The sequence below is a fragment of the Schistocerca nitens genome, chromosome 7 (assembly GCF_023898315.1).
Source record: "Schistocerca nitens isolate TAMUIC-IGC-003100 chromosome 7, iqSchNite1.1, whole genome shotgun sequence".
NCBI lineage: Eukaryota > Metazoa > Arthropoda > Insecta > Orthoptera > Acrididae > Schistocerca > Schistocerca nitens.
The window spans coordinates 633,215,343-633,240,721 of NC_064620.1; the positions used below are offsets into that span (position 1 = coordinate 633,215,343).

Genomic DNA, 25,379 nt, shown 5'->3' on the forward strand with positions numbered 1-25,379 from the left:
CTCTGTCAGTGTAATTTTTGGATTTCTGTCAGAAAAGTTAAAAATTATTTTTGTTATTCTTTTTCCATCTAGCACCTTTATGTGTCCACAGAATGCAACTCTTCTCTTCCTCATTGTGTCTAATATTGGTACTATACTTTCATAAACCTCTTTATTTCTTCTTAATTTCCATTGCCCATGGACATATTTTGATTCCAATATTTTCCTGATTTCCCCCCCTTCATTTCTATTTCACCTAATCATTTAGTTGTATTTAGCAAAACCCATTCTGAAGCATAAAAGCAGTCTGGTTTAATGACAGTGTCCTAGTGCAGGAGTTTTACATTTAAGGAAATAAATTTCTTGTTAACTGGAAAGCCACTTCCATTTTCCTCACCCTTGCTACGTTAGCATCTAGGTTGTAAAGCATTTGGTTTATAATAATGTTGTTCTACCAAGAACCGGCAGAAGATTCTGTTAACATTTGGTATACTATTTCACCTAGATTTTATTTAATTTAGGTAGCCTTTTTTATTCTTCCATAATTAGTTTCCACCTATTTCAGTGTCTCCTTCACATGTCACACACTTTTTTCTGAAAAGATATACAAAGGACTATTTTTAAAGTTGTCTATTACACAAGATTTATTAACATTGTTGCATCTCCCACACATTCAGCTAAAATGGCAAGGTGATTTGCAAAAGACAAACAGCCGACTCTCAGGTTATTCCCTTTCCTCCCAATTATTATTATTATTTTTAATTCTCTCCTCTTCTGTTCTTTTTCTCCATTCCATGATTACCATTTCTAGTACACAATTGGACAGCAGTGGGGACAGTAATTATTCCTCTTTATCATAGCCATTGATTTGTTCTCAGACCCAGACTCTTGTAAGATGTTGAACAACATTTCCCTGTCAACTGAACCACCTTATTTTTTGAAGTCTACAAATGTTAACTAAATGCCTTTGGCTTCCAGTATTCTTCAAGTGGTTATAAATTTCAAATTTACAATTTGTTCCACACAGGATCATCCTTTTCTAAATCCTCTTTGATACTCTCCTAAATGCTGGTCCAGTTGGCTTCCCAGCCTATTCTGAAATGGAATTTTGTAAGGAGGAGGTAAATTCCTCTATAGTTTCTTCAGGATAAATTACAGTGATCATTTGCATCAAGTTGTGGGGTCATGATGTTGAGGACGTTAGGGAGGAGTATGGAACAGTGGCAATGGATAAGGAGTGCCAAGCATTGAAGTCACAGCCCCATCTTGTTATTCATGAGGGTTTGTTGTGTAAAACATGTGGACCACATTTGGTGTTCCAGCAGTTTTTCAGAAGGTAGTTTTGCAGAAAGCTCATGACCATATGTTGTTAGGTCATGGAGGACGACATGTGACAGATAAGACATGAAGCAGGCAGTTCTGCTGATAGAACAGGAAATGTGACATTGAGCAGTATATTAGGGACTGTGGGCCACGCACACAAAGGACCGACATTACACACAAGAAAGTGAGGTAGTAAAGATTACCAGAGGTGTCCAATCCGTTTTCTATTTTGGGGCTGGATAAGCTTAGACCATTTAAGAAGCACCTGCAAGGAATAGGTATGACCTCATGATAATCTATCATTTTTCTCAATTTTTGGCAATGTTACTGATGCCAGACTAATGGGCTAGTACTGTGGCACAGGAGTTTGTAAACAAGTGTATATTGAAATCTGGGGTATCTGATATTATAGTTATGGATCATGGTATGGACTTTGCCTGGGATTTAATGAAACAAGAATGCCACATGTTGTGTATAAGGAAGTTATGTTCGGGACAAGTCCGTTTCATCCACAGAGCAAGGAGGGAACTGGATACATGCACAAGACAATTGCAAAAATGTTGAGTTGTGTTAATTCCATGCAGGATGACTGGGACACTTATCTTCCCTATGTCCTGTAGCCCATAATTTGAAGGTCCACACTGCAATGGGCTTGTCACCATTTGCTGTGATGTATTGCAGGAAGATGCTGTCTCCCTTTGACATTTTGACTCCTAAATTGAGGTCAGTTGGCAAGGCAGTAAGGAAGTTCACTAGAAGAATATGGAAGTTTGGAGAAATGCACAGAAGGCAAACACGAAGACACAATAATGGCAGGAACTGTGAACAGACACACAGACAAGCTGTCTCAGCACTGGGTGCGATAGTGGACACAAATCCCTATACGCCAAAGGAGAAAACAAAGGAATTTTTAACTATGTACCATGGACCTCACTGGTCAGCATGAAAATGCAGTTCCTCACAGAAGCGTGTTACACGTATCAGTCGCAGAAAGCCTCTTAAAGGAATGGCAGGGGGAAACTGCAGTTATCAGCAACCGACCAAGAAGGAAAAGTGACAAGGGGGGTGAGAAAAAGGGACCTGGAATTGGTGAGCAATATAAGATGCATGATGTGCCATATAGGTTAAGGTCACATAAGTAAGTTGTATGTTTGCAATTTGTTGTGGGTTTTATCTGGTTAATGTATCGGTGTGTGTGTATTGATATTGCCATAGGGACGATGGTCCTGCTGTTGCTGTGCTCCGTCAAGGGTGAGGCAGGGCATGAACTGCCATTTAGCCTCTAGAATCAATTGTGGTGTTCTTTAGACAACTCGATGTGTGGCTTACTAGTCATAAATGGACACTGAAAACAGTGGAGATCTGGGAGATTAGGAATGAGGTATGTAGTTTAGAAGATGTGTTCTCAGAACAATATATGGAGCCACAGAGGAATAATTTGTGTACAGAGATAAAGGGAGAATACCAGGAGTTGCAGTTCACTTACAGCAAATTACGCACACAGCTGTTACAGTTGGTGGATGTTGTTCCACAAGACAGGAGTTGGCAGAAGAGGGGCTGGGTAAATGCAGGAGGAAAATTGTTAAAAAAATATTTGGAAGAGCAAGTAAAGTGGATGTGTACGAGTTAAATAGCACAAATGTTCATGTTCAGCAGATAAGTTCTATGAAGGATGTGTCGAGTGGCACAAAACACAGTTATCAAATTTGGAAGCAGGGTGTTGAATAACATGAGACAAGTATGGGAATTGGCAGCAGTGCTAACCCGATGTGCTAGTGAAACGAGGTTAGAGCTGAGTAATGATTTGGAGAGAATCCAGAAACAACTGAGTGCACTGGAGGACAATCTGAATATAGCAAGATTGCTACGTGGGCTAGCGGACCAACTTGGGGATGGTAGAAGTGAAGTGGCAATGTTACAAGAGGTGACGTTTCATGCAGTAAATGGGCAACTTAGTCACATGTTGATTACAACTAGGGAATTGGTTGGTTGGTTGGTTGGACTGGAGAAGGAACGAAACTATACGGTCATCAGTCCCTCCGACCTTGGAATAACTAAAACCGATAAAACCTCACACTACAAGAGGGAACTACAGTGGCCATAATATTACTAACGATTGACAGAAAAGGAAGGAAGAAGGCAGAAGAAGAGGAGACAAATGACAGGAGCATGAAGGAAGAAGCACAGGTAGACACTCAAGATAAAACAGAGCCCATAAGGGAAGGAGTGGGAAGGCAGGGGGGGGGGGGGGGGGAAGAGCAAGACAGACTGCCATCCCCTCCACCCACTAATAAGGTTGTTGAAGATCTCACCCTCAAATAAAGCTCAATAAAAACCCCCATCATGAAGAAACCGTAAAATGAGATCAGCCGCTAAGGCATTGTCACCTAACACCAGAAGTAGCTAGTCAGGAAAGCCAAGAGTCCGTTGCAGGGCAGTTAAGTTGGGACAGTCCAGTAAGAGGCAAATCACAGTCAACATCGATCCACAATGACAGAGCCCCCTCTCTGTCATTGTGGATCTATGTTCACGTCGGAGGAGATAACCGTGAGTCAGACAAGTATGGCCGATGTGGAGCCGGCAAAGGACGACAGAGGCCTTACGAGAGGAGGACCACCACATAGTTGTAGAATCCTTTATCGCCCTGAGCTTGTTTGGCGAAGAAAGAGTGTGCCATTCTGCATTCCAAAGTCCCAAAACCTGACGATGTAATGCCGAGCAAAGGTCTATTTCCAGAATGCCAATAGCAGGAGATGGCCTGTTAGTAGCCAATTTAGCCAGTCGATCAGCATGTTCATTGCCAGGGATCCTATCATGGCCTGGGGTCCAAATGAAAACCACTGAGCATCCACGTTGATCAAGGAGAGAAAGGGAGTCCTGGATAGCTATGGCCAACGGGTGGTGAGGGAATCACTGGCCAATAGCTTGCAAACTTCTCAAGGAGTCACTACAGATAGTGAAGGAAAATCCTGAGCAGAAGCGGATATGGTCCAGTGTGCGCAAAATGACTACCAATTCTGCAGTAAAAACACTACAGCCATCTGGCAAGCAGCGAAGTTCCGTGTGTTTCGCATAGGTGTAAGCATAACCAGTGTGACCAGCAATCATGGAGCCATCAGTATAAATAACTTCTGAACCCTGGAATGAACTGAGGAGACAGTAGAATTGGTGGTGAAGGGCCTCCAGAGGAACAGAATCCTTTGAATTGATGGAGAGATCAAGACAGAGCTGTGGCCGAAAGATACACCATGGAGGTGTACAAGCACGAGCAGAAAAAAGAGGGCTGCAAAGGGAAGTGCTGGAGCTCAGAAAAGAGTGACTGAATGCGGGCAGCCACGGTAAGCCCACATCGTGGCCACTGCCGCAGGAGGTTGACCTCCACGTCTGGATAAAGGAGAACATAATTAGAGTGCTGTGGGGTGCAGCGAATGCGGAGCTTGTAAGATATCAGCTGTTGTTGGCGCAAAACTCACAGCAGTGGAATCCCAACCTCTGCGAGAAGGCTAATCACAGGGCTAGCCCAGAAGGCACCAGTCGCAAGTCGTACCCCACATTTGTAGATGGGGTCTAGTATCTGCAATGTCGAAGGTGGCGCAGAACCATAAAGAGGACTCCCGTAGTCTAAACAAGACTGGACCAGCCCTTTGTACAACCACAGTAGAATGGAGCGGTGTGCACCCCAGGTGGTATTGCACAGACATCTAAGAACATTGAGATGTAACCAGCACATCCTCTTCAGCTGGTGAAGATGAGGGAGCCTTGTCAACCAGGCATCAAAGACCAGACCCAAGAAGTGATGGGTGTCCACAACCTCAAGGGATTGGCCATCGAGGAACAGGTCCGGATGGGGATGGACTGTACAGCGATGGCAGAAATGCATGACACACGACTTGACCACCAAAAACTGAAAACCATGGGAGAGAGCCCAAGACTGCGCCCGGTAAATTGCCCCCTGTAGACAGTGTTTTGCAGTGTCCATCACAGAGGAAGCGATGTAGATACAAAAGTTGTCAGCAAACAAAGAGTGGGACACTGTCGGCCCAGCTGCTGCCGCCACCAGTCCATTAATGTCTATGAGAAAGCTCAGCACAGAACCCTGTGGAACCCCATTTCCTTGCCGATGCGAAGTGCTGTAAGAGGAACCAACTCGGACCCAGAAAGAGTGACAAGAAAGAAAGTTACAGATAAAAACAGGCAGAACGCCACAAAGGCCCCATTTGTGAAGGGTGGTGAGAATGTGGTGTCCCCAGGTGGTGGCTTTATGCAGGTCAAAGAAGACTGCAATGAGGTGTTGCCGACGGGCAAAAGTCGACCGGATAGCAGACACCAGGTGGACCAAGTTATCCACCATAGAGTGGCCACAGCGAAAACCACCTTAAGTCGACAAAAGGTCACTGGATTCAAGGATCCAAAACAGCCGCCGACTCACCAGGCATTCAAGGAGCTTGTAGAGGGTGTTGGTAAGGCTAATTGGACGGTAGCTGTCCAACTGAAGAGGTGGCTTCCTAGGCGTCAACACCGGAAAAACAATGCTTTCCTGCCAGTGGGTAGGAAATACCCCCTCACTCCACAGACAGTTGAAAAGGGTCAGTATATGACGGTGGCCAGCCATCGATAAGTGTTGAAGAATTTGGTTATGCATCTGATCTGACCCAGGAGCCGTGTTGGGACAAAGGGCGAGGGTGCTGGCGAATTCCCACCCACTAAATGGGGCATTATAAGGCTCCAAACAGCGAGAACGAAAGACAAAGGCAGTGGTTCCGAGCACTTTTTCAGGAGGAGGAACATGGGCGGATACTGAGTCGGTGCAGAGGCTCGGGCAAAGTGTTGGGCGAAATGTTCTGCGACAGTCCGGATGGGTAAGGACAAAACCACGCACAGAAATTCCAGCAATGCCGGTGTATGGACGATGGCCAAAAATTCGCCCGAGTTTCGCCCAGACTTGTGGAGAGGGAGTGTGAAGTCCATGGCAGCCACATATCATTCCCAGCTAAACCGTTTCTGAAATTTCATTAGGTAACGGGCCCGGGCACGGAATCGTTTGAAGACCAAAAGGAGAGCAGAAGAAGGTGCTGCTCGAAGTGTTTAAGAGCACAGCGGCAGTCTTTTATGGCCACAGCAATTTCCAGAGTCCACCAAGGGACCATCTTCCGAGGCGGGGGGAGGGGGGGGGGGGGGGGGAAGGGGACCTGTGAAAGAAGAGATGGCTGAAACAGCTGTGGAAAGAATGGCGGCAGTCAAAGTATGTGTAGACTCATCAATACTGCTGTGTGGTAGTACAGGGGAGATGGTAGCAGAGGAGAAGGCACCCCAATCAGCTTTAGAGGAGGCCCACCTGGGAGGGTGACGGAGTGAGATACACTGAAGGAAGGTCAAAACAATCGGGTAATTATTGCTGTCACACAAGTCATTGTGGACACCCCACTGAATGGAGGGAAGAAGGCCAGGACTGCAGATGGAGAGGTCAAAGGCAGAGAAATTGCCGTGTGCCACACTTAAGTGTGTGGGAGCGGCGGTGTTTAGTAGACAAAGGTCAAGCCCCACCAGAACAGCTTCAACTGTCCTGCCCAGGGCAGTAGTCGTGTGACTACCCCAAAGAGGGTTATGGGCATTAAAGTCCCCTAGAAGTAGGAAGGGAGAATGGAGTAGTTGAAGAAGGATGGTTACGCCAAAGGGATGTGGATGGCCTGTTAGGCAGGAGGTAGAGATTACAGATTCTGATTGGAGTGGCCAGATGGGCCCTAACAGCAATTGCTTCCAGAGTGGCACGAAGGTGAATCCATTTACTAACAATGTCCTTGTGGACCAAGGTGCGAACACCACCAGAAGCCCGCAAGGGGCATTTCAGTTTGGACAGAAAGCGTTGAACCCATGACGGGTGGGTGAGCAAGAATTGATAAAATGGGTCTCCTGGAGAGCAATGCCAGCAGCTGAGTAGGAGGAAAGAAGGGGCTGCAACTCTGGGAGGTGACGCAAATATCCATTACAATTCCACTGGAGGATTCTCAAGCTGGAGTCCAAATGGGAAGCAAACGGACCAGAGCCAGTCACACCGCCGAGTCGCCATCCGTCACCAATAAAGATGGAGTAATGTCCGTATAGGTGGGGTCAGACACTGTCTGTTCATTGGCTGGAGGAGGGGAAGGCGACACCTTAGGGGGTACCGGAGGGGCCTTGCCCTTGTTCTTGTGTTTCTGCTTCTTCACTTGTGAAGGAAGAGAAGGGCAGACTGCAGCTAGGTCGGGCACGGAATTACACCCGGCAATCTTGGCGCCCACTGGCCGCAGATCATGCCGACGATGTGGAGCTGCAGATCACCTTTCAGGGGGGTGCCGGGAAGAGGAGTCCTGAGAGGGAGCTCCAGCACCGGCAGCTGCCGAAGAAGGGGAAGAGCAGCACCCGAAGGGGTGGGTATGGGTAATGATGGGGAGGGGGAAGGGGAAGTGCAGTCGTATTGTCAATGGTGAAAATAAAAGGACGGAAGTCAGCAAGTGGGCAACCCCAAGGCTATGCTAGAGGCAGGAAATATCCCACCTCTGTTGCAGTACAGGCAAGACCATCTGCTATTTAAAAGCATTCAACCACTAGAATATAAAAGCGTGTATCGTAAAAGGAGACTAACAACATCTAAAAAGTGATAAAAACAGAGTAAAAGGGAGAGACAAGAGGATCTTGGCCAGGGAGGGGAACCAGGCATCTCCAAACACAGCTTACAGTGGGAGACACCCAAACCCTCACCACCCTGCCCCTACTCCGGAGGGACATTATAAACCTTAGAACTGAAAATAAAAACCACTTTCACGGAGGAAACTGAGAACAAGGTCAACCATCCGGGAATCATCTGCCAACATTAAAGGTAAAGGGCGAGGAAGTCTATACTTACAAGGGAACCTCCCCATCGCACCCCCCTCAGATTTAGTTATAAGTTGGCACATTGGATAGGCCTTGAAAAACTGAACACAGATCAATCGAGAAAACAGGAAGAAGTTGTGTGGAACTATGAAAAAAATTAGTAAAATATACAAACTGAGTAGTCCATGCGGAAGATAGGCTACATCAAGGAGAACGCGAGTCTAGGAGTGCCGTGGTCCCGTGGTTAGCGAGAGCAGCTACGGAACAACAGGTCCTAGGTTCAAGTATTCCCTCGAGTGAAAAGTTTAATTTTTTATTTTCAGTTTATGTGACAAACTCTTATGTTTTCATCACTTTTTTGGGCGTGATTATCACATCCACAAGAAAACCTAAATCGGACAAGGTAGAAGAATCTTTTTACCCATTCGCTAAGTGTACAAGTTAGAAGGGTCGACAACATATTCCTGTCATGTGACGCACATGCCGTCACAACTGTCGTATAGAATATATCAGACGTGTTTTCCTGTGGAGGAATTGGTTGACCTATGACCTTGCGATCAAATGTTTTCGGTTCCCATTGGAGAGGCACGTCCTTTCGTCTACTAATCGCACGGTTTTGCGGTGCGGTCGCAAAACACAGACACTAAACTTATTACAGTGAACAGAGACATCAATGAACGAACGGACAGATCATAACTTTGCGAAAATAAAGAAAGTAAAATTTTAAGTGGAGGGAAGACTTGAACCAAGTACCTCTCATTCCGCAGTTACTCACGCTAACCACGGGACCACGGCGCTCCAGTGTTAACGTTCCCTTGATGTAGCCTATCTTGCGCATGGACTACTCAGTTTGTATATTTTACTAATATTTTTCATAGTTCCACACAACTTCTTCCTGTTTTCTCGATTGATCTGTGTTCAGTTTTTCAAGGCCTATCCACTATGCCAACTTATAACTAAATCTGAGGGGGGTGCGATGGGGAGGTTCCCTTGTTAGTATGCAGAGCCAAAATGTGGGCTACTGACAGGAAGGCTCCACAACCACGAAGTGGGGGTGGCTCATTAGGCAAAAGAAAACCATGGGTCAGCCTGGTATGGCCGATGCAGAGCCGACACAGGGTGGTAGAGTCCTTTTGGGAGAGGCGGTAGGAAGAACGCCATGGGACAGGTGTCACCGTAAGTTCACAGAGTTTATTAGGCAGGGAGTTGGCCCATGATTGTACAAAGTGGGATTTGATATGAAACTGTAAATCTGCTGCAGGAGGGGTTACAGAGAAAGGGGGAGGGGGTAAGTGACTGCTTCCCCAGCCAAACGAGCAGCAAGCTCTTTACCCACGTTGCCAGGGACCCAAAGGAAGTCAACAGAACAAGTGGCATGGTGAAGATCAGCGAGACTGTCATGGACGGCCGAGACCAATGGATGGTGAGAAAAACACTGGTCATAGCCTGAAGGCCACTCATTGAGTCCGTACATAAGAAAATTTGGCGAGTTGGGACTGTTTAATAAAGATAAGGGCCTCAGAAATTGCCAGCAAAGCCGCAGTAAACACCCCACATGCAGTGGGCAGGAGATGATTTTCCATGCCAACAGAGGACGTGAAGGCATATCCCACACGATTAGCAGATTTAGAGCCATCGTTGTAAAAAACAACAGCATCCTGCAAGTCCCATAAATTCGGCAGTAAAAACAACAGAACACCATCGGGGGAACAAAATCTTTTGGACCTCGGCAGAGATCCATCCGAATCCAGGGCTGAGGAACTAACCAAGGGTAGGGGGGGAGGGGGGGAGGGGGGGAGACAGGAAAAAGGCAGAGCCCAACCAGTAAACCCGCCCAAGGGCGGGAATCAGGTGGGCGACGTCCTTGGTCTTGGAACAGGATAGAATCGGAAGGATGAGTGGGAGAGGAACATGCAGCGATTGCATAAGAAAACAGAAGTTGGGACCGCCGAACAGAATGGGGGGCGATCCCAGGTTCAACCAGGAGACTATCAGCAGGGCTAGTAGGGAAGGCACCTGTGGCGAAATGGAAACCACGATGGTGGACCAGATCCAGGAGGCGCAGTGTGGAAGGAGCAGCCAAACCATAAACTTGACAACCATAGTCCAAGCAAGACAGCACTAAAGCCTGATAAAGACGGAGAAGAGTGGAACGATCTGCACCCCAAGAGGTGTGGACAAGGAAGCGAAGGACATTGAGTTTATGGAAACATTCTATCTTCAGAAGTCTGATATGAGGCAGCCAAGTGAGCTTATTGTCGGAAAGAAGATGCGGGAAACGAAACTGTGGGACCAGAGGTGATCGTTGTGCATTGAGGCAGAGCTCCGGATCAGGGTGGACCGTAGTACGGCGACAGAAGTGGATCAGTCACGATTTTAAAGCAGAGAATTGAAACCCGTGTAGGACGGTCCATGCAGAGGCATGCCGCATAGTACCCTGAAGATGCCGCTCTGCAGTGGCCGTTGAAGAGGAACTAACCCAAATGCAGAAATCATCCACATACAGAGCAGGGTTGACCAAAGGACCAACGGAGGCCACAATCTATCTATAGCAATGAGGAAAAGAAGTACACTCAATACGGAACCCTGTGGGATGCCATTCTCCTGGGTCCATGGAGAACTAAAAACAGTACCAACCCGAACCCTGAACGACCGATGGAACAGGAACTGGAGGATAAAAATCGGGAGTGGGCCCAAAGCACCCCATTCGTGAAGTGTAAGAAAGATATGATGGTGCCAAGCTGTGTCATAGGCCTTGCAAAGGTCGAAAAATACTGCAACCAAATGGCAGCGTTGGGAAAAAGCCTGCCAAGCTGCGGATTCCAAGCGAAGTAAATGATCGATCAGAGACCATCCCTCACGGAAGCCACACTGGTAAGGGAACAATAAATCCTGAGATTTGAGGACCCAATGGAGCCGACGGGCTAACATCCATTCAAGTAACTTGCAAACAAAGTTTGTCAGACTAATTGGCCCATAGCTTTCTACAAACAGGGGGTTCTTACCAGGCTTAAGGACGGGAACCATGATGCTAGCCCTCCATTGAGAAGGGAAGTCATCCTGGAGCCAAATGCGGTTAAGCACCCGGAGAAGATGTTGTCATTGTGGGGTCTGGGCAAGGGGCCGTATCATGAGAAGAAGAAAGAGCGGAAAGAAGTTCCCATTCAGTAAAAGGTTCGATGTAAGATTCAGACTGACAAGGATTAAAACATAAGGCGGAAGCTTCGGCCCGCTGATTCTGGTGAAGGAAAGTAGCCGGATAGGAGGTTGATGCAGATGCTGTTGAAAAATGGGTCGCAAGACATTCTGCAAGAATCAGCGAGTCCGTGCAAAGGCCATCCGGGAGGGCAAGGCCCAGATGGATAGACTGTCGATGGCAACATTGGAGAGAGTGAAGTGTACCCCATACCCGCGACATAGGGACAGTAGAACCGAGGGATGAAACAAAGCGTTGCTAACAAACCCGTTTGATTAATTAATGGGCTTTGGTGTGGAGGCGTTTAAAGGGAATAAGATTGGCAACAGATGGGTTCCTCTTAAGTTGTTGCAAAGCTTGACAACGATCACTGATTGTAATGGCAATGGCCATACTCCACCACGGGACTTGCCAGCGCCGAAATGGTCCAGATGAGTTGGATATCAAGGCCACTAGCGCAAAAAATTGCATCAGACACATCACGTAGGACGTCATCAATACAACCCAACAAAGAGAGAAAAAAAATCGACCTGTGCAGTATATAGAGGCCAATCGGCACGTTGGAAAGACCTACGAAGTAACCTGTCCATCAGAGAGTGAGAAGGGAGCGAGTGAATCAACGGGAAGTGGTCACTATCGCAAAGGTCGTCGTGTGGCGACCAGTGTAATAAAAGGGAGGAAGGGAGGGAGAAGAAAGAGAAAGATCAATGGCGCAAAAGGTACCATGACCGGCACTGAAATGGGTAGGGGAGCCATCATTAAGAAGGCACAAGTCATGGTCTGCAAGAAACTGGTCTATGAGAAGACCTCGTCTAGATGGAAAGGCACTGCCCCACAAAACCCAAGCCGGCGAGCTGACCCTCTTCCCAGAGGGTGGCCAAGGGTCAGAAGGAGTGTCACGTCTTCTATCACTCTTAGAGACGGCCACAGAACGGCCAGGATGTTGACGCTTTTGTCGCTTCATGTGCAAGGTGTCCACCCTAGTACCACCCACTCCGACCAGGGGCTCGCCCCGTGGGCCCACCCATCCACAGCGAGGGCTGTCTGGCACGGCAGCCATCGACGGGAGTTCTGATGCCCTAAAGTAATGAGCATCAACTCCTAGGCAGACACGGGGCATTAACAGCTCAGGTACTAGCAATGTGATCTCTGTGTTGTCAGGGGGCCCAGCAAGTGGGTACTTAACGGGCCCACCACACAGACTGGCTACCGTGCTTGTGACCTAGCAGGAAGGGCGCCAGGGTGCAAGGGGAAAAGGGAGGGGAGGGGGAGAGGAGCCTGCACTATGGAAACTAGGTTGGTAGTTCATTCCCAAATGGCTCACACTGAACGGAAAATGTTGGAAATGGAGGTTGAACCTCAATGGGGCCAAAAATGCCAAAAAGGAAACAGCAAACTAAACAATAGCACACACCAAAAACAAAGCTGGGAGGATAGCCAGGTCGATATAAAGAAGTCCACAAAGAGGACAGGGAGAAAAGAGCAAGGACAGGGAAGGAGAGGAACAGGGATGGTAACGTAGTCTCAAAAAAGGAAGGAGACTGCAATAGCTCGGGGCCCCATGCACGCCAAAGACATACCCACAAAAGGGACTGTGGACCCCCTGAGCTGACAACTAGGGAATTCATTATGAGACTGCATCAAGCAGAATAGCAGTTTTCCACAGAGTTACAACTTATAGCCAAAGTGTCACAAGAAAATCTGGCAGTGTTCTTCCCTATGGCTACGGTAGAGGTAGAAGCAGATAGCGTCAGGGCACACATAGTGATCCGTGTACCTATTGTGGGGTTGGTTGGTTGGTTTGGGGGATTAAAGGGACCAGACTGCGACGGTCATCGGTCCCTTTTTCTAAAAAATGAAAACCACCCAAAGAGAATAAAAACGAACAGCAGGAAAGACGTCAGACGACACAGGACAAGAAATACTCCTACAGAGATCAGACAAAACAAATTAAAATCACACAGTGTGTGACGGTGGTTGGCCGACCATAGAGATAAAAAGGAAAAGCCAACCACCGAGAACACATTAAAAACTCAGTGTAAAATCGTAGGCCAATGGCCAGAATCAACACAAAAGAACAGAACAAACACTCAGAGTAAACGATAAAAACCCCCTGCCCGAATAAAACATAAAACTAAGCCAGCCACAACAGGGTCATCAGATAAAAGGGCATGAAGCGTATCAGGCAGCGCAAATGTCTGCCTGACCACAGCTAAAAGGGGGCAGGCCAACAAAATGTGGGCCACTGTCAAAGCCGCCCCGCAGCAACATAGAGGAGAGTCCTCCCGGCGCAGTAAATAACCGTGTGTCAGCCGGGAGTGGCCAATGCGGAGCCGACAAAGTACGACCGAGTCCCTGCGGTTGGCTCGCATGGATGACCGCCACACAGTCGTCGTCTCCTTAATGGCACAGAGTTTATTAGGCATGATCTGATCGCACCATTCAGCGTCCCAAAGCGCAAAAACTTTTCGGCGGAGGACTGCCCGCAAATCAGTCTCTGGGAGGCCAACATCCAGAAATGGTTTACTCGTGGCCTCTTTCGCCAGGCGGTCAACATGTTCATTGCCCGGGATACCGACATGACTGGGGGTCCACACAAAGACCACAGAGCGGCCGCAATGGGCAAGAGTATGCAGGGACTCTTGGATAGCCATCACCAGACGAGAATGAGGGAAACCCTGGTCGAGAGCTCTGAAACCGCTCAGGGAATCGCTACAGATAACGAAGGACTCACCTGAGCAGGTGCGGATATACTCAAGGGCACGAAAGATGGCAACCAGCTCAGCAGTGTAAACTGCTGCAGCCATCCTGCAAGGAATGTTGTTCGGAATGGTCCCCTAGAGTGAGCGCATACCCGACACGACCAGCAACCATCGAACCGTCGGTGTAAACAATGCCAGAGCCCTGATACGTGGCCAGGATGGAATAAAAGGGGCGGCGGAAGGCCTCTGGAGGGACTGAGTCATTCGGGCCCTGTGCCAAGTCGAGCCGAAGGCAAGGGCGAGGAACACACCATGGGGCTGTATGCAAAGTGGCCCGGAAAGGAGATGGAACAGTGAAAACCCGAAGCCCAGAGAGAAGCTCTTTGACGCGGACCGCGACTGTACAACCAGACCGGGGCCGACGTTCTGGCAGATGGACGACCGACTGCGGGAACAGGAGACAATAGTTTGGATGCCTGGGCAAGCTTAAAACATGGGCAGCATAAGCGGCCAGCAAACGTTGGCGCCGTAACCGCAGGGGAGGGACACCTGCCTCCACTAGTATGCTGTCCACAGGGCTGGTGCGGAAAGCACCAATGGCAAGCCGTATGCTGCTGTGTAGGATTGGGTCCAGTACCCGCAGCGCAGATGGGGATGCTGAGCCATAAGCCAGGCTCCCATAATCCAGACGAGACTGAATTAACGCCTTGTAGAGCCGTATCAGGGTAGATCAGTCGGCGCCCCAGCGGGTGTGGCTCAAGCATCTCAGAGCATTTAGATGCCACCAACACGCCTGTTTAAGCTGCCGAATCTGAGGCAGCCAAGTCAGCCGGGCATCTAAAACTACACCCAAAAATCTGTGGGTCTCCACCACAGCAAGGAGTTTGTCGGCAAGATAAAGCCGCGGATCAGGATGGACTGTTCGGCGCCGGCAGAAATGCATAACGCAGGTCTTGGCAGCTGAAAACTGAAAACCATGCGCTACAGCCCAAGACTGCACTTTGCAGATAGCGCCCTGTAGCTGACGTTCAACAGCTGCAATGCCAGTAGAGCTGTAGTAAACGCAGAAGTCGTCAGCATACAGGGAAGCGGAGACAGAATTTCCCACGGCCGCAGCGAGCCCGTTAATGGCTATTAAAAACAGGCAGACACTTAAAACAGAACCCTGTGGCACACTGTTCTCCTGGACGTGCGAGGAACTATATGAGGCCGCGACTTGCACGCGGAAGGTACGATACGACAGAAAATTGCGGATAAAAATCGGCAGAGGACCCCGAAGACCCCATCCATGAAGCGTAGAAAGGATGTGATTACACCATGTCGTATCATACGCCTTCCGCATGTCGAAAAAGACAGCGACCAGGTGCTGATGGCGGGCAAAGGCAGTGCGGATGGCCGACTCCAGGCTCACCAGATTGTCGGTGGTGGAGCGGCCTTTACGGAACCCACCCTGAGACGGAGCCAGAAGGCCCCGAGACTCCAGTACCCAATTCAAGCGCCTGCTCACCATCCGTTCAAGCAACTTGCAAAGAACATTGGTGAGGCTAATGGGACGGTAGCTGTCCACCTCCAGAGGGTTCTTTCCAGGTTTCAAAACGGGGATGACAATGCTTTCCCGCCATTGCGACGGAAACTCCCCCTCGACCCAAAGACAGTTGTAAAGATCGAGGAGGCGCCGCTGGCAGTCCACTGAAAGGTGTTTCAGCATCTGACAGTGGATGCCATCTGGCCCAGGAGCAGTATCAGGGCAAGCGGCAAGGGCACTGCGAAATTCCCACTCACTGAATGGAGCATTGTAAGATTCTGGGTGGTGGGTGCGAAACAAAAGGCTCCGACGTTCCATCCGCTCTTTAATGGAGCGGAAGGCCAGTGGGTAATTGGAAGAAGCGGAACTAAGAGCAAAATGCTCTGCCAAGCTGTTGGCAATTTCGCCGGAGTCTGTACAAACTGCTCCATTCAGTGAGAGCGCAGGGACGCTGACAGGGGTCCGATAGCCATAGAGGCGTCAGATCTTGGCCCAGACCTGCGATGGAGACACATGGAGGCCAATGGTGGACACATACCGCTCCCAGCACTCCTGCTTGCTTTGGCGGATAAGGCGGCGGGCCCACGCACGCAGCCGTTTGAAGGTGATGAGATGTTCAATGCAGGGATGTCGCTTGTGACGCTGCAGCGCCCGCCGGCAATCTTTAATCACTACAGCGATCTCAGGCGACCACCAAGGCACAGTCCGCCGCCGAGGGGACCCAGAGGAACGGGGAATGGCAGATTCGGCGGCAGTAACGATGCCGGTGGTGACCGATTGAACCACCGCATCAATGTCATCATTAGAGAGAGGCTCAATGGCGGCAGTGGAGGAGAACAAGTCCCAGTCAGCCTTATTCATAGCCCATCTGCTAGGGCACCCAGAAGAGTGACGCTGTGGTAGGGACAGAAAGATCGGAAAGTGGTCACTACCACACAGGTCGTCATGCACACTCCATTGGACAGACGGTAAGAGGCTAGGGCTACAGATTGAAAGGTCAATGGCGGAGTATGTGCCATGCGCCACACTGAAGTGTGTGAAGGCACCATCATTTAAAATCGAGAGATCGAGCTGCGACAATAAATGCTCAACGGTGGCACCTCGACCTGTTGCCACTGACCCACCCCACAGAGGGTTATGGGCGTTGAAGTCGCCCAATAGCAAGAAAGGTGGCGGCAATTGGGCTATCAGCGCAGCCAGGACATGCTGCGAGACATCACCATCCGTTGGAAGGTAAAGACTGCAGACGGTAACAGCCTGTGGCGTCCACACCCGAACAGCAACAGCCTCTAAAGGTCTTCGGAGAGGGACAGACTCGCTGTGCAGAGTGTGAAGGACATAGAGGCAGACGCCACCAGACACCCTTTCATATGCCGCCCGGTTCTTATAATAACCCCGATAGCCACAGAGGGCGGGGGTTTGCATTGCTGGAAACCAAGTTTGTGAAGAGCAATGCAGAAAAAAGGGTGAAGGCTGATAAGTTGGCGGAGCTCAGCTAGATGGTGGAAGAAACTGCTGCAGTTCCACTGGAGGATGGTATTGTCCATTGCGGAGAAAGGCGTGACGGGACTGGGAAGGCAGATTACACCGCTGGGTCACCTGCTGCCTCCGATGGAGCACCCGTGCAAGTGCTATCCATTGCGTCTGAGGGATCGGCGAGATCAAGGTCCTCAGCGGACGCAACGATCTCCACCTCATCCTCAGACGCAGAGCTTTTAGGTAGCGGTGGAGTAGGTGCCTCCGCAGGTGTCTTGGACTTACGGGTCTTCAAAGTCATTCTCTCTCGCTGTTCCTTTGGTTGCCGTTGGTGAGAGGGCTTATTGGAGTCAGTCTCCGGGACCGAAGAGGATCGCGAAGCCCGTCGACCAGCGACCTGTGGCTTCTTCAGCCACTGGTTGGTGTCTGCTGTGCCGCTGGTAGGAATCTAGGAAGGGAGTGACCCAAGGGATCCCTTCCGAGCGAGAGCAGCCGAAGAAGACTTACGCTTCTCCAGCTTAGAAGTGGGGACTGGTGTCCCCGGTGGTTTAGTGGGTGCTGCTCCCGAGGTAGATGGTGTGGGAGCAACAGCGAGAGAAGGGGCCCCCATTGTCAAGGGGGCAGGTGAGGTCCTCTGACTCTGAGAGCTGATTGTATATCTTGCAGCTGAAGGAGCTGGAGCAGGATTGACAGTGGAGGCATAAGATGACATCATGCACACGGGATGTAGCCGTTCAAATTTCCGCTTAGCCTCAGTGTAAGTCAGTCGGTCCAGGGTCTTATATTCCATGATTTTGCGTTCTTTCTGTAAGATACTGCAGTCCGGCGAGCAAGGGGAATGTGGCTCTCCACAGTTGACACAGACGGGAGGCGGAGCACATGGAGTATCAGGATGAGATGGGCGTCCACAATCTCGGCATGTGAGGCTAGATGTACAGCGAGAGGACATGTGACCGAACTTCCAGCACTTAAAGCACCGCATCGGGGGAGGGATATAGGGTTTGATGTCACACCGGCAGACCATCACCTTGACCTTCTCTGGTAAGGTATCACCTTCGAAGGCCAAGATGAAGGCACCGGTAGCTACCTGATTGTCCCTCGGACCCCGATGAACACGCCGGACGAAATGTACACCTCGGCGCTCTAAATTGGCGCACAGCTCGTCATCAGACTGCAAAAGGAGGTCCCTATGGAAAATAACACCCTGGACCATATTTAAACTCTTATGTGGGGTGATGGTAACGTGAACATCCCCCAACTTGTCACAAGCAAGTAACCTGCGTGACTGGGCAGAGGATGCCGTTTTTATCAAAACTGACCCAGAGCGCATTTTGGACAAGCCCTCCACCTCCCCAAACTTGTCCTCTAAATGCTCTACAAACAACTGAGGCTTCACGGATAGAAATGAGTCACCATCAGCTCTGGTACAGACGAGATACCTGGGCGAATACACGTCACTGTCATTCATTGCCTTTCGTTCCTCCCATGGTGTGGCCAGGGGTGGGAACAATTTGGGGTCATAAACGTTAGCTTTAAAATGAGCCCTCGAACGCTTAGAGACTGCTGGTGGCTGGCTGCCAGCAAGAGATGATGTACCACGCTTCATTGCGGGTCATCCGCCCTGATGCCACCTACTCCGACCAAGGGCCCTCCCCACGGGCGCCACCCAGCCGCAGCAATAGCCACCTGGCAGGATGGCCATTGCCGGGAGCCCTGATGCCCCAGGGAGATGGGCATCTACTCCTTGGCATACGTGGGGAGTTAATGGCGCAGGCATCAGTAGAGTGATCCCTGTGTTGTCAGGGGGCTACAACCATCAGGGTACATGGCGGCCCCACCACAACGGACTGGCTACCGTGCTGGATCTTAGGTGCAAAAATGTCCAAGGTCGTCATCGCAGTTAAAAGCAACACTGCAGAGTGCAGCGTGGTAATCGCACCCAGGGACGTATCCTCACCCAAGAGATGGAAAACGAGCGGGACACCATTGCAACGACTAAAAAGCTGGCTAAAGGTCTCAATGCACGACGGATACAGTGCACCATGTAAGGCGCCCTTCCTCAATTGGCTCGCTCTTCGGAATAATTTAGAAAGATGGAGGTCAAACCCGAGAGGGGACCATCACATAAGGCCGAAACATTTGAGACTCCTTTTAGTCGCCTCTTACGACAGGCAGGAATACCGCGGGCCTATTCTAACCCCCGAACCCGCAGGGGGGGGGGGGGGGGGGGTATTGTGGGGATATAGTGGAAGTGGGTGCAGGTGAGGACACAGGACGTATTGCTAGTCTCCAAGGATGGACAGACTAACGTGGTAATGTCACAGGTAGTGTTGGAAAGATGGACACGGGAAGGTTGTGATCTGTCCAGATGGCCAGGTATGGACTGATATGCAGACATGTGAAGCGAGTTTGTTTCTGTGGGAAGTAAATGGGACGAGTTGTGAGAAGGAGCTTCTGCCACCTTGAACTTACTTCAAGAGACTGGGAACACATTGGTTAGACCAAATATTCACAATGGAAACTGTATGGTTGAATTGTTACAAAGAAGGAAGATTGGTAGCATTCAGAAAATTCATGCTTTAGGAAAGCAGAATGATTACTGATAGAACAACTAGTAAGGTAAGTTGGACGGACTTCAAGCTGCTGGTACCACTCACTGGATCAACTCTTATGACACTATCATGGCATACGCTGTATTGACTGAAAGGATCTCTGAGGGTATTACTCGTTCAAAATTTAACCTACTTAAATAACACACTTCACCCAAAACTTACAGTCCTTGGACAAATTAAGTGTCCCAGCAAGGGGACATTTCGATGGAACGAAAGTGGCAGCATATATGCTATTTCCAGGAATGACAGCATTGTGAGGCCTGTTTCTAGCAGGCTTTTGTATACTGTAGTTCTGGGTAAACTGGAAGCAAGCACAGGCTGTAGATGTGTCAACACACCAAACACCAATAGAATGGTTAACTGACACTCGCCAGGAAGCAATTAGTATTAAGGACTTAATCAGTATAGAAGAGTATAATAGGTTACATGGTAGTTAGTTAGGGGGACAATACAAGTGCGAGGAAAAGTTCTGTGTGGGGACACTTCATTGTGAATTTCGAAGGGGGGGGGGGTGCCCTCAGTATATTGGAGTTCAGATAATGTACTGGGAGATCGATACTAAAGTAGGGAGAACATATGCGACGCCATGAGTAACTATAGGCATGGATTTATGGAATTCTTAATAATTTGATGTAGCTATGGCTCGAAGGTACAAGTTAAGGGACCAATGGACATATCAGGTAGTGGGCACTGGTAACATTGTTATTAAGCAAACAGTTTAGCAAGGCAGGTTAACGAAGCCACTTGCAGGCAAGAAAACACAACCTGGTGGGCTTCGTAAACAGAAGTGGCATAATCAGGCAGAACATAGAGCCTTGACGTGCTACAAAAAACCTGTATGTCACACTTACAACAGTGCCTAGCAACCTGCACTTGGGGTCAAAGTGGGCTGGAGAAAGCTGATGTTATAATTATTAAGGACACTCCAATTAACCCCTCCAGAGGGACTAAGTCAGAATCATAGGGAAAGGAGTATAAATACAGGGGTCCAGACACTTGGGGCAAGCAGTTGTGTTGCCATTCTGTCCGCATCTGGAAGCGGTGAGAATGATGATTGTTTAAATTGCTGGCCAACCACAATGACTGCATGGTGACTAATTCTGGTGGCCAACTGCCCCCTGAATCAACCTCAAAGCTCTGTGGCACAGATACACCACAGCAATGATGAAGGGTGTCTGAAGCTCAGTACTGCATGGGTGTCGGGGAGGGGGGGGGGGGGGGCGGCGGCCAGCCTCCACCTTCTGGGTGATGTCGTCCAACATTCTGCGAGCTGCCTTCTGCAAGGGTGGAGCTGGGGTGCAATCTCGTGGCATCCTAGGTTCAAAGCTGTCCTTAATCACCGACCAAGCTGCCCTGGTTGGCAACTGGAGCTGCCAAGGCTCTACTACGTCAACAGCTGCTGGCTGTTAACCTTTGGAACTCTACATGGTGACCAAGAACAGCACTTCATGGAATAGCCAGCTGTCCTCTGGAGGGCAGGTGGGGCTTCCAGTTCAGCCAAACAGTCTGCTCAGGCTAGGACAGGCTGGTACATCACACGCACAAAGTGGCTGGTTGCTGTAGTGGCAGACACTGTCACTGGCATTTGCGATGACATGTGGACACATGCAGTGCTTCTGACATCCAGATCGGCAGAATAAAAGTCGATGCCAAACTCGTCTCTCTATCTCTGCACACACTGGCAGGATTCACCCTCTCCCTCAAATCATCTCTCTGTCTTCCTGGTGTGTTATGGCACCTGTGGCCAGGGGTCATAACGAAATGAACAGACAGGAGAATTGCCCTAATTTAATCCTCATACCACTGAGATGATGAGTGAAATACATGTTAGTGTAAATGGTGCTGAGAAACCCCTGAAATAATTAAAACTGAACAAAGCTCCTGATCCCAAACGAATCCCTATCAGATTCGATACTGAATCTGTAGCTGAGTTAGCACCTCTTCTAACCATAATGTATTGTAGATACTTGAACAAAAAACCATGCCTGGTAGTTGGAAGGAAGTGCAGGTCACACATGTCTACAAGAGTAATAGGGCCTACAAGGACCTACAAAACTATTATCCAATATCTTTAACATCCATTTGTTGTGGAATTTTAGAACAATTTCTGAGCTCAAACATAATGAGGTATCTTGAACAGAATGTCCTCCTCCATGCCAACCAGCATGGATTCTGAAAACATCAATCACGTGAAACCTGACTCACGCTTCTCTCACATGACCTACTGAAAGCTTCGGATCAGGACGGTCAACTAGATGCAGTATTTCTTGATTTCCATAAAGCATTTGTCTCAGAACCACATCTACACTTATTGTTAAAATGGGATATTAAGTGAAATTTTTGAGTGGACCTTTTATTAGGGATAGTGCAGCACGTTAACTTGGATGGAGAGTCATCGTCAGATGTAGAAATAACTATGGGAGTGCACCGAGGAAGTGCATTGGGACCCTTGCTGCTCATGTTGCGTACTAATGAGTTTGTGGACAATATTAATACTAACCTCAGACTTTTTGCAGATGACGCAGTTATCTACAATGAAGCTGTACAAATATTAAGTAACACTAAATTTCTTTATTTCATATCTATGACCACAAACTTGTTAGGTCCTCAGAGTAACTGTTTTGGTCAGCAATAACCTCCTTCAGATCTGTTTTAAAACATGTCTTAATATAATGGTGCAGCATGTGAAATTAAAGAAGACCTCGATAAGATTTCAATGTTGTGCTATGATCTTTAGCTTGTTTGAAACGTTCAAAAATGTAAAATTGTGCACTTCACAGAAATAAAAATACCACACACACACACACACACACACACACACACACACACACACACACACACACCGTATCGTATGACTGTAACATCAAGTAACACTTTGTAGGGGAAAGAAATGGGATTCACACATAGGCTCATTCGTGGGTAAAGCAGGTGGCAGACTTGAGATGCTGAAGAATCTAAACTGGGAGACTCTTGAAGATACAATGTAAACTATCCCAACAAACCCTAATTACAAAGTTTCAAGAACCATTTTTAAATGCTGACTCTAGGAAATATTAGAACCCCCTTACGTATTGCTCTAATTATAGCATACAAAGAGGCATTTAAACAATCTTTCTTCCCGTGCTCCCTACGACAGTAAATGGAGCAGGAAGACACCCTAATAACGTGTACAATGGGATGTACCCCCTGCCATGCATTTCACAGTTGTTTGCAGATGTGGATAACAGAGGCATGGCACTATGACCACGGCTTCAAAATCAATTACATACATGGGTGGGTGCTGTGGCAGCGAGAACTATTGAGACTAAGTAGACAGCAGTGGGTATCATGACTTAGGTGTTCAATTACTTCAGGCAAAATACTGGAATGGATGCTTCAATAAAACAGCAACCTTGTAGTACTCATTTTAAGGAGCTTACATATTGAAATGTCACTATATGAGGCCTACGTTTTTCCATGTATTAAGCTGACAAATCCTACAGGTATACCACTGTGACATCTGTGCCCAATACCCAAGGCTGGAAAAAAATACAGGTCACACTTGTTTACAAGAAGGGTAACAGAAGTTATTGATAAAATAACTCTCCACTTTCATTAACTTCCATCTACTGCAAAAACTGTAGAACATATTCCGAACTTACACGTAATGAAGTATCTTTAACAGAATGACCTTTTCCATGCCGACCAGCATGAATACTCAAAACATTGATCATGTAAAACTCCCAATTCATGATTTTCTCAAATGATACCCTGAAAGCCACTGGTCAAGGAAACCATGTAAATGCAATATTTCTTGACTTCTGAACAATAATTGTTAACCAAGGTAAGATTATATGGGTTATCAAACAAAATTTATTGCTGCTCTGAGTATTTCCTGGTAGGGAGGACAAAGTATAACATCTTGGATGGAGAATCACTCACAAAAGTAGACGTAACTTCAGGTATGCCTAACCAGTGTATGCTGGTACACTTGCTGTTCGGGTTCTGTAATGATGACCTTGCACACAATATTAGTAGCAACTTCATAAGCTCAGTCATAGGCAAATCAGATGGTAAACTCCAATTCATTGACAGGACTCTACAAAACCGCAGTCAGTTGACAAAGGAAACTGCTTGCACACAAATCACTTGTCATTTCACAATACTGTGAGCAAGTGTGCCCATACGAAATAGGATAACAGGGGATATTAAATACATGTGGGTTAATGACCATGGGCTCCTGCGATCATCATGGTAAAGTTGAAAAATCTGAATAGGAAGACTCTTGAAGAGAGATGCAAATTATCCCACGAAAGCTTATAAAATTTCAAATGCCAATATTAAGTGAAGAATCTAGAGATATTACTCATCATCCAACTCCTCACTTCAACAAGAACCATGGAAACAAAAGTAGGCATTAGGCACTCACAAAGACATTTAAGCAGTCCCTATTCATATGCTCCATATGCAACTGGGGGAGAAATCTCAATACATGGTTTCATGCAAGCCGCAGTATTTTGCGGAGTATATAGATGTAGAGGTAGAAAATTGTCACTGACTAATAAATCTTAATACTGTTGGATGCCAACTTTTTTTCTTTCTTTAATACGAATTTTCCATCATTTCCTATGTTTAAAGGCATTTTGAAACTTTACTTTGACGAACTAAAACCTAATTCCACTGAGTTGTTGTGAACCAATTTCAGTATGTAAAATTCGAAATACAAATAAGTATTAACATATGGTTGGTAATCCTTCTTCAATATGTTTGTAACTCATATGGCCGTAAATGATCTCCACTTATATAACATCTTTGTCAATCTGCAATATTATTGTGATTTGGTACTAGAGCTTTACGAACAATGCACATACAACACAATTTACAATGTAAACAGTACCAATACCACCCTTACTTGTGTTCGTTATCAATAACTTTAAGATATAACGCAAAATAACTAAAAAAATTAAAGAAGCAAAAAGTTTGAGAGCATCATACATGTCAATAACCTCAAATATTGAAAAACAGTTACACGCTCGTGACTTTACAGTGCACTGGAAACATTAACATACGCGTGTTCCCATATCATCAAAATGAATACAACATTGTGCTGTCAAAACCAGGTTTCTACAGTGCGACTACCAGGTGTCTTCATCCAATACAAACGGAACGTAAACAACTTACACACGTTACGATGTCATGGAGAAACCGAAATGGTGGCTTTCTAAGCAACTTTTCGGTCAAAGGTGGCCTTTTGACGTATTTTCCTAAGGATTCCTGCGTTTTCTTAATAACATCGGGTTTTACTTCTTCTGTCATACTACCAAAACACTATAACAACCACCTTACGATTAATATACCCAACAGCAGAAAAGAATGTGGTTATAATAATTTCTGTGCAAACAGGTGTGACATCATACGGGATGAGTTAACTTCGATCAAATAACTTCACACACTGATCATAAAAACTTCAGTAAAGGGCAATTAATGCTGCTAATATTTTTCCAGTATCTCGTTAGACAAAATACTTATTCTGTATGTAGCTACATACATGTCAATATCAGCATTAATGACACATTCAGGTCGCGCAGTTGGTATTATGCAAGCATGTTAGAAACTCACGGCAAAGAGATATGCATTGAACCTCCTTGGACGCTCCATATCTGTCCCAATGGAAAAACTTGACAACAAAGTTTTGTTCATCCATGCAACTGAACTTTGCAAATACCAATTACTAT

The 25,379-nt window shown here is 47.5% G+C and overlaps 1 protein-coding gene across 1 annotated transcript in view; it reads right to left on the bottom strand.

The window, feature by feature from the left end:
- LOC126194656 (TRAF3-interacting protein 1) overlaps positions 1-25,033 on the bottom strand; it is a 260,931-nt gene extending 235,898 nt beyond the window's left edge. Inside the window, exon 1 of the mRNA XM_049932847.1 lies at positions 24,826-25,033. Coding sequence (XP_049788804.1) covers positions 24,826-24,960 — 135 coding nt within the window. The 5' untranslated portion in view covers positions 24,961-25,033. The remainder of the gene's footprint in view (positions 1-24,825) is intronic.
- Between the last annotated feature and the right edge of the window lie 346 nt (positions 25,034-25,379).